Source organism: Phocoena phocoena, chromosome 9 (genome assembly GCF_963924675.1).
Source record: "Phocoena phocoena chromosome 9, mPhoPho1.1, whole genome shotgun sequence".
Taxonomy (NCBI): domain Eukaryota; kingdom Metazoa; phylum Chordata; class Mammalia; order Artiodactyla; family Phocoenidae; genus Phocoena; species Phocoena phocoena.
Window position 1 is genome coordinate 57003388 of NC_089227.1, and position 10254 is coordinate 57013641.

Sequence of the window (10254 nt, forward strand, 5' to 3'; positions counted from 1 at the left end):
GATTTGTGCTACCCTAAAACAGATGTATTGTCTTTTCTACCTTGTGCGGAAATACAAATTTTTTAACAGCCCTTAGTGAAAATACACATCTCCATATCAAGTATATTAATGAACTAGCAGTGGATTCATAACAGCCTTGAAGAATGCACCTTAATTCCTAAGTTCCTATAAATAGTAATTTTAAACTGAAAAGGGGAAGATGAGGGTGCAAAGGTGAAGTACTGTACTTTAATCGTTTGACACAGGAAGTTGGACTTTAACACATCCTTCCTTTTTTGTTTTAACATGTTACTCAGGCTGAAGACAACTGGCTATTTGAGAGTCAGGTTCTCTTCGAAGGTCTCAAATATGGGTGGACTGAATGTTGAAGAAAAATGGGAGTTTTAGAAATGACAAACCCTTTGGTCTCTTTGATATCTCTCTCTCTTTGCTTTCTCTCTCTCTCTCTCTGATCTCTCTCTCTCTCTCTCACACACACACACACACACACACACACACACACACGGCGTCTTCACGACGTAAATAGAATTGTCCTGATCGCGTTAGTGTAGCCGACAAGAAGGTCCCCACCATCCTCGCACCAAATTTCAACACACACGCCCACTCCCATTCTCAGACCCCACTTCCCCACTCCCAGTCCCGCTCCCACTGGGCAGGAGGCGTGGGGAGAGCGGAGAAGGAAGGGAGAGACTCCGAACGCTTCTGTCCCCACCGGCTCGCCGTCCCCGCGCCCCCGCCCCCGCCGCGTTACCCGCCCCCTTCCCGCTTTTTACCTGCCAACAGGTTCCTAATTTCCTCGGGGAGGGGGTAGGGAGAGGAGGTGCTGCTGGGGTTGGGCATGTTAGGGAGCGCGGGGCGTGCGGGGAAAGGACCTGCGCTAAAAGGGGACTCGACCGGCTGGGGTTGCGGCTGCGACCTAGACTTGGGCTAGGGGTCCCGGTAAGGACAGCGGGGCTACGAGTGCGGACACTGCCGGGCCGACGCTCACAACAAGGAAGTCACTGAAGCCCCAGCCAAGGCTGCTGGACTCTCGGCCCAGCCCCGCCCGGCAATTCGGGGCGGGGCGGTGGGCGGGGAGGAGGTCCGAAGGCCCAGAGGGGCCTTAACTGCGCATGTGTAACTCTCGGTTTTTCTCGCCTCCGAAAAAGAGCCCCTGGGCAGGCCACACCCACCGCTACGTAAGGGCGCGGGAGGGGGAGCGGCTGGTGGGAAGGGAGTGGAGTGCGGCTGCATCACCTGATCCAGCGCCTGAGGTGCCTTGCGGCCATTTTTGTCACTGGTACCCCCGCAACTGCTGACCATTTCTCCACGGTCCCGGAAAATAAGGTATCCGTAGTGCCTCCAGGTTTTCCGATAGAGAGACTTCCTGGACCTTAATCAGCCCCGCCAAGGTTTAACACCTCGCCCAGTACCCCACATGGAATTTTCGACCGCCCTAAACTATTATGGCCTTCTTTGTCCGATTGCATGATGGCAACAAAGTCCCATCTTCAGCCAGTCCTCCTTCAGAAGCCAGTCTGGAGCTGCTCCAGAGAGCGCTCTGATTGGCTCTTACACTACTTTTCTACCTAATTGAGATTTTTGGGGTGACTGATTTCCCCCACTACGAAGAGCAGGGAGGTCTAGTTACAAACACAAAGCTAAATAGACACAGATACCACTGTCTACCTATAAGCATCAAAAAGAAAATTGCTGGTGACTAGTAGAATGGAATTATAAAATCTGTTCACTCCAACCTGATCGTTTAATCAATACATACTTATTGTCTCCTATCTCCAAATCTTCTTACAGGTTTTCTCTAAAAGATACGTTCTGGTGCTTTTAAAGGGGTGTGTGTGTGTGTGTGTGTGAAAGAAAATAAGTAAATAAATAAACACTTTTTTTTCTTCAGATAGGAACCGCCATGGCAAAGGTCTTTCCTAGATGCCACTATTGTATTTTGAAGATTGTTTTGCAGCTCCAATAACAATGGAAATTGTTCATTCCTCTACCCTCCAACTCTCACTAGATCAATGCTCCTTAAACTTTAGTTTGCTAGAATCACATTGAGAACCTATTAACAATGCAGATTCTAAAGTCCCACTCCCAGAAATTCTGATTCTGTTTAGGATGGGACTTTACTGATTGCATTTTAAACAAGCCCCATAGGTGATTCCTTCTTGCTCCTGTAGGGCACAAAATTTGTCGGAACTTTCATCCCCACCTGGAACCCAAAACATGACACAGAGCAATGGCTCCATTAATATTTCACACCAAAAAATCTTGGACAGTAATAGTAAAAAATTAAGTAGTCAAATACAAGTCATTTTTGTATAATTCTCTGAGAAATACACCAAATACTAATTGTAAAAGGAAAAATTAGAACATTTTGGAGTTCTCTCAAAACAAAACAAAAAAGACAAAAACTTTACAATTGAAGTAAAACGTGCAAAATAACAACAAAAAGACACCCCAAAACAAACCTATTCCCTAAAATGGAATCTGAAATTCCTACTCAGATTTAGAACTGTGATGAATTATAGAAAAATTGCTGAAAATCAGAATTCTTTTTGGTGGAGGTAAAAGTGAATAAAGAGTCATTTTACAAGGTAAGTCCTCCAACTTCAAAGAATTGAGAATTATTATTCTTAAACTACAAAATTATCTTCCTAAAGAAGGAAGAAACTATTTTATGGACGTACTATATTAGTGAGGATTCTTCCTCCCTTTACAGATATCACATACAATTCTTCATCTTGTCACACTTTTTATTAAGCCAGGCCTCCAAATGTTCCTATCCTTTGTTTCTTTCTGATAGAACTGACCAGATTTTTAAAAATTCTTACGTCTCATTTATTTATTTACACTCCACTCATTCCACAAAGGAACTGAAGTGATTTACTCTTGTATGAAATAGACAGCTTTCTGCAGTGGATCAAATGGACACTGTCTCCACTGTTCATTATATGTCATTCTTGTTAGTGAGAGACAGGAAACTATTAGGATTGCCTTAAAATATATAGCATCTAGTAGTCCAAATAAAAAAGGCAATAACAGGGCTTCCCTGGTGGCCCAGTGGTTGAGAGTCCACCTGCCGATGCAGGGGACACGGGTTCGTGCCCCGATCCGGGAAGATCCCACATGCCGCGGAGCGGCTGGGCCCGTGAGCCATGGCTGCTCAGCCTGCGCGTCCGGAGCCTGTGCTCTGCAACGGGAGAGGCCACAACACTGAGAGGCCCGCGTACCGCAAAAAAAAAAAAAAAAAAAAAAAAAAAAAGGCAATAACAGAAAATGGATTCTTTGTATGAAACACATTTCCCCTATTTAGGAAACCATTCTCAGACACAGGTTCATGATGGATTTACTTGGGCAATGCTTTGTATACTCTTTTTTACTGTTTATTGTTAAAGTTACTGAAATTGATTATAAGACACAAAGAAATAGAGGCTAGAAGAAATATATTCTTATTTCTCATTTCCAAATGTTTCCATAACAAAAAGTAGGAAGGAAATCAAATCATACCTTACATTTTAAACTAGTCATATTAGGTAAAAAGGAATAATCAATGACACTTTAAATCTCAACCTGAGAGAGATAGCAGCTTCCCTACCATTATGCACAGACTGGATTCTGGAAAAATCTCATGATTTGACTTCTCAAAAGTAAATCCTTTAGTTCAAAGCAGATGTGTGTGTGTGTGAACATGTATATTTCCTTATTACTAAAGCTAACCTCCTTTCCTTACATCTTTCAAATTTAGCTTAGCTGAATAAGTATTTGCCCACAGGCTTAGTTTTAAAAGAATCTGAACACTGAAGAAAAAACAAGACAGTGAGCTAAAACAATTTACTTTTCTCTATCTCTCTTATCTTGATTTGGCTTTCATAGGCATGTGGAAGAAAGATTCTATTTATACTTAGGCACTGTATTAGTTATCTGTTGCTACATAACAAAACTTAGCTTAAAACAAACATTTAGTATCTCACACAGTTTCTGATGGTCAGGAATCCATGATCAGTTAAGCTGGGTGGCTCTGGTCAGAGTCTCTCAGGTTACAGTCAAGCTATAGGCTGGGTTGCAGTCATCTAAAGACTCGACCATAGCTAGAGGATCAGCTTTGAAGAACGTTCACCCACAGTACTGTTGGCTGGAGCTCTCCATCCCCTTTGCTGTTGGCAAAAGGCATCAGTTCCTCACTACATGGACTTTGCAGGGCTGCTTGAGTGTCTTCTTAACATGGCATGAGCAAGTGATCTAAAAGGTATCCAAAACCAAGACAGAAGCTGCAATGTCTTTATGACTTAATATCAGAAGAGGCATAATTTACTAATGTCATATTCTATTGGTCACACAAACCAGGCCTGGTATATAGAGGGAAGGGACTGCATAAGGCTGTGAACACCAGGAGGTAAGAATCACTGGAGCCATACTGGAAGCTGGCTATCATGGTGAGCCCTTTGGTTCCGAATGATTCACATCTATCCCAGTGCAAAATACACCCATCCCCTCCCAAAGCTATGTGCAAGGTCTCATCCCATTATGGCATCAGCTCAAAGTCCAGAGTCTCATCATCTAAATCAAGTCCAAGTGTGGATGATGCTTCTTAAATAAAGCTCCTCAAGTACAGTTCTCTCAATCTAAAGACATTTCAAGTAAAAAGACAAGTTATCTGCTCCCCATATAACATTACAACAGTAGGACAGGCATAGGATAACCACTATAGACATTCCTGTTCAGAGAGGACAGGAACAATAAGAAGTATACAGAGATTACTGATTCATAGCAATTCTGAAATCCAGCTGGGAAAATGTCACAGGTTCTTTGATTAGGACAAAATTATACTCCCACCTGGAATAACTTCTCCACAGATCTCAGTTCTGCACTCTGAGTCATCCTTCCTTTTCTGTGAAAGGTAGTCTATGTTTTCATTTGAACTGTTTTTTGGTTTTTTTTGCGGTACGCGGGCCTCTCACTGCTGTGGCTTCTCCCGTTGCGGAGCACAGGCTCCAGACGCTCAGGCTCAGCGGCCATGGCTCACAGGCCCAGCCGCTCAGCGGTGTGTGGGATCCTCCCAGACCGGGGTACGAACCCGCATCCCCTGCATCGGCAGGCGGACTCCCAACCACTGTGCCACCAGGGAAGCCCATCATTTGAATAGTTTTCTTGACCTGCTTCCTGCCAATGGCCTTAGGGGATCAGAAGACCTCTTTTCATTTTGTTCTGTCACTATCCCAGTTTCTATCAGGGTTCAATCAGAGAAGCAAAACCACTAAAATGGAAATAGAGATAGATAGATAATATAAAGGAATTTGTTACAGCGATTTGACCCTACACAATTGTGGAAGGTGGTTCAACTGTCTCTGTAAGGCTGTTATCTTTGCATCTGATGTTGGAGCTTGAAGTCCAACAGAGCAGAGTCAGGAAGGGAAGATGAAGGAGATTCATGACAAGCTGGAATGCAGAAGCATAGCTCATGAGGACAACATAAAACCCAAATTAGCTCTTGCTGCCTCTGACCTTGGTAGTACTTACGCCCTGCAGAAGCTGGGGTCCTTCACTGCAGGGTTAAACACACACTGGACTCATGATTCAGAGACCTGAACGGAGGATCTAGCAAAAGATGGAGCAGTTGCAGGTCTGGCTGCTGCCTCAAGCCAATGAAGTGAGCCAGAAGATAAGCAACAATATATGTGAGCTACAAAATGACTGCTGCTTCACTTCTGCAAATCTCACACAAGAATCTCTTTTGTGGCCCACCCTAACCAGAAATAGAAAAAGGAATTCCAGGAAATATAGGTTGACAGATTGCAAAGCCACCAAGCATACACTTGTATTATAAGAGTGGATTAGATAAAGGAAGCAGTTGAAATTTTGTATTTATTTTGCAGCCTAATACATTTTTAAAACTTTTAAAACCTATTATGTCCTTTAAGTCATCTAGTAAGAGCTCTTCTCAAAGTTTTTAGAAATGAAGACATGTTTTTACTTTCTAAATTTTTATCCCTTTCTTCATTTGAATATTCTAGGACTGGTAGGTATGAGTTTATCATTGTGTGGCAGTCAGAAGGAAAAAAATCATATTCTCACTGGAATTCTGGAATGTGAAGTCATTTACCCTTAAAAGATGTGGGGACTTCCCTGGCAGTCCAGTGGTTGAAGCTCTGCGCTTCCACTGCAGGGGGCACGGGTTCTATCCCTGGTCAGGGAACGAAGATCCTGCAAGGCACGCAGCTCAGCCAAAAATAAAATAAAATATTTTTTTTAAAAAAAGATGTGATACAGAACCCAACCTGTATCAACAGGTTCTTGTAGATATGGCTCACTAACTTGTCTTTTGAGTTTTTAGGTCATAGTTACTAATCCTATTAGTATAATTTATGAATTTAGTGAGATAAGGAAACTCATTCTCTTTTGCTTTCCATCTCATTTGCATACACACAAACATATACTCAGGCATTTTGCTGCTCCAGTCAATCATTTTAAAATAAGAATAATGAGAATTCAATGTAGACTGGATTTGAGCTCTTAACAAAATGCTGTATATCTTTAGGGTTCTACAAATCAGGAATAAGGTAAGAGATCTGTCCATCACATTTTGGGCTTGTCAGAAGCTACTGGGTTCTCTGCCCAGGTAACAGCTCTCTTCTCGATTTAACTGAAATTGGTTCCCCTATCCAGATTCTCAATACTCAGAGACCTTACCATTGTAAGGTCAGCCCTGATAATCTGACTCTGATCTTATATCCCAGTTCTAGTAACTGAGTTTCTCCTGCCTGGGTTCTGAGACCAAGCCTTTTACCTTGCCTACTTTTAGTAAAGGGACATGTTTGTTTTGATTCCTTCTAGCCTTCTTGGACTATGGCTTCTGCCTTACTCTTGTAGTGTTGATTTATAGGCTGGTATTATATTCTAGGTGGATCTCCAGAGAAGAGATGGACCCAAATCCGTCTTGCCTTCCACTTATCAGGCTTGATCCTCAGAGTATGGGCACTAGGAACATGCCAAGAAAATACTCATTTTTTTTACTATATAAAATTGAAAACAGACCCTCTTCTCTCCTCGTTTACTCCTCTGTGGTTTGGTACGGTTACTCTGTGAGCAGGTACATAAAAAAGACAAGAACTTTTGATTCTCCCCCTTAATTCTCATCATCAGAATCTCTACTTTCTACTCAGAGGCCCGAGTGAGTGACCTTGAAAATTCAATTTTATTCTTGGCTCATTATAGACTTAGGGAGAGTTATCCTCATGCTTCTCCTGAGAGATAATAATGCAAAGTCACTGGTGTAATTTAAGCATCCCCAGTTCACCCTATTCCCCAGGATGATCCTGACCTACACTTCCTGAAATTGTACTAATTAGAGACTTGCGAGAGTGGACAGATGACTCTTTCCCTTTGCACCTCAGTCTAGATTAGTTTGAGAAGTCAGGTCTTATATAATACCTGGATTAAGCACAATGTGGTTCTGGATGAATGATAACTGAGACAGTATTTTGGAATTTAAAATATCCTGAGAGAGGGCAGGCTGCATGGACCTACCAAGGAATGGTTTTGGGACTAGCCATGTAAAGCAAGCAAGGTGTTCACGGGCATATTTCACACTGCGTTCCCTCCAGTTTCTTTAGGGTACCTCTGGTCCCCACAACAGCCTTACCAACATTTACTGAGAAGATAGTCTTCTAGAAGGCTGAAACTGAAGAGCATAACTGCCTTATTATTTAAACTTTGATGGACTCACATTTGAGCTCTGATTGAACTAATCAGAGTTCAATCATTGACTCCACATAAACTATTTACTCAATTTTCCCTACCCTTACCTATATAATTATTTTTGTTACAGGAATTTATTTTATTTTTGTTATGTTATTGTACTGATTAAAAACATGACTTTAGATGAAGCATAATTTTCTAATACATTTCTAGACATCATTTTATAGCTAAGTTGGCAGAGATTTTAGAACATTAAACAATTAGAAATTGGTGTAAGTTTCTTTCTATATGTAAAGACTCGGAGTGTCTCGAGCCTTTATTGTGCTCGGAGTCCTTCCGCTTATTATAGTACATCTATTCTCACTGGGCAATTTTAAAATACCAAGCTGTCTTCAGCAACAGAATTCAGTGGGTTTGTGCCTGATATATTCATGAAGGGCTCTGATGGATTTGGTAACCATAAGAAGCTGTTAACATTAAACTGCCATTTAATTTTTTTCAGTGACTTTCAAAGTTGTCAATATTAAACAGGAGTGTTTTGCAAATGATTACTTTAAGACCGATAAGAATAAAATTAAATAAAATATAAAAGGCTCAAACAAATTCTCCCTTTTTTCTATAGTGTCCCTCTACTAGCAAACAAATAAAAAATTTTTTACAGAATTTTAAGCACTACCTTATATAGTTTCCAAGAATTTGCTTATATATTACTATACTCAGATATTCTTCCATTCCTTTCCCACCTTCCCCCCCCCCCCCCCCATTTAATTTTTGTCCTTTTTTCATATATCTCAGCTTTGGCTAAAAAAAAAAACTGACCTGGAAAACTACTGGGTAGATCCACATAAGTATACATGACCTTCACTATAGTGACAAAAAATTAAGTATATTTGTCCTTATTCTCCTACAATCAGGTAAAGCTTGTGGAGTTTTGCTGTTGTTGTTGTTTTAATTTTTCCAACTTTAATGAGATATAATTGACATATAACATTGGATAGGTTTAAAATGTATATATGTATACATACATGTATATATGTATATAATGTAAAATAGTTACCACAATAAGATTAGTTAACATCAAGGCATGTACTTCTTAATAATCTAGGCACACCAAAAAAGCAATTATTTATCTATCAGTAAAATAGCCATAGGTGGAGAATAAGAACAGGAAAGAGGAAAATCCAAGATCTCTACTGTATCAGTTAGCTATTGCCACAAAAATGAAGCATAAACTCTCTCAAAATTCACTGACTTAACAATAATTCTCAGAGATCTGTGGGGTGTGGCCAATGATCAGATGAAGGTTAACTAATCCAGGCTGGGCTCAGCTAGGACTATTCAGCTCTACTCCACTTGACTCTGACTTGGGCATGTTCTTGTCACGGCAATGACAGAGGTGCAAGAGAGCATGCCCAGTCCCATTAGCACTTTTCAAGCCTTTGATTGCATCAAAACTGCTAAGATCTCATTGGCCAAAGCAAGTAACATGGTCAATCCCAGAGCCAAGGGGTGGGGAAATACTCCTTAACCAAAAGAGGACAATGCAAAATTACTGCAAAGGACATGGATGTATAGTCCTATTTCTGGGGAAGAATGAAGAGTTGGAACAGTAATTCAGTCTACCACAATGCAGTAGGCAAAATAATGGCTGTCCCCCAAAGATGTCCACATCCTAATCCTCAGAACCTGTAAATATGTTACCTTACATGACAAAAGGTATTTTGTATAGGTGAATAAATTAAGGATCTTGAAATAGGGAGATTATCCTGGATTATCCAGGTGGACCCAATATAATCTCAAGAGTCCTAATAAAAGGGAGGTAGGAGGGTCAGAGTAAGAGAAAGAAATGTGATGACAGAAGCATAGAGATTTTAAGATGCTTTGAAGATAGAGGGAGAGGCCACAAACAAGGAATGCAGGTGGCCTCTAGAAGCTAGAATAGGCAAGGAAAAGGATTCTCCCCTGGAGCCTCTAGAAGGAACACAGCCCTGCTGACACCTTCATTTTAGCCTAGTGAAAGTCATTTCAGACTTCTGACTTCCAGAACTGTAAGATAATACATTTGTGTTATTTCAAGCCCCTAAGTTTGTGGTAATTTGTTACAGCAGCAATTGGAAACTAATATACAAAATCTATTATCTGAATAAGAGATTTCTAAATAATCAATAGAACCAGCATACGTAATCTTACTACCAACTAAATATCATTTTAGTAAATAAAGCTATTTGTAGAAAATACATGAATGCCTATGACTTTAGTCTCCTTATTGTTGTATATAACTGTTAAACAGTGCTTCATACATCAAAACACATATGCCTTCAACAAAAACTACTGAGACCATCATTCCTAAATTCCAGGCTTGAATAACAAATGCAGTTTGAAAACATCATATTTACAAAGGCAATAACTATGCCAGTCCAGCCTTGATGAACCTCCCTGAGTTTCTTTCCAACTTCAAATTCATGCCAGTCTGCCTTCCAACCTGCTTTTTATATCTCACCATCCACTCACTAAACTTTTTCCAATGCAGTACTCATATTCTCTTACTGAGACTCTGAGGTCAGA

The 10254-nt window shown here is 40.8% G+C and overlaps 1 protein-coding gene across 2 annotated transcripts in view; it reads right to left on the reverse strand.

Annotated features, from left to right (window-relative positions):
* SKAP2 (src kinase associated phosphoprotein 2) overlaps positions 1-1003 on the reverse strand; it is a 153490-nt gene extending 152487 nt beyond the window's left edge. The window contains exon 1 of one of the 2 annotated variants that reach the window (XM_065883776.1): positions 774-994. In XM_065883776.1, the coding sequence (XP_065739848.1) occupies positions 774-840 (67 nt within the window). In that variant the 5' untranslated portion in view covers positions 841-994. Of the gene's footprint in view, positions 1-773 lie in introns of both variants that reach the window. The other variant, XM_065883777.1, reaches the window with a different exon arrangement.
* Between the last annotated feature and the right edge of the window lie 9251 nt (positions 1004-10254).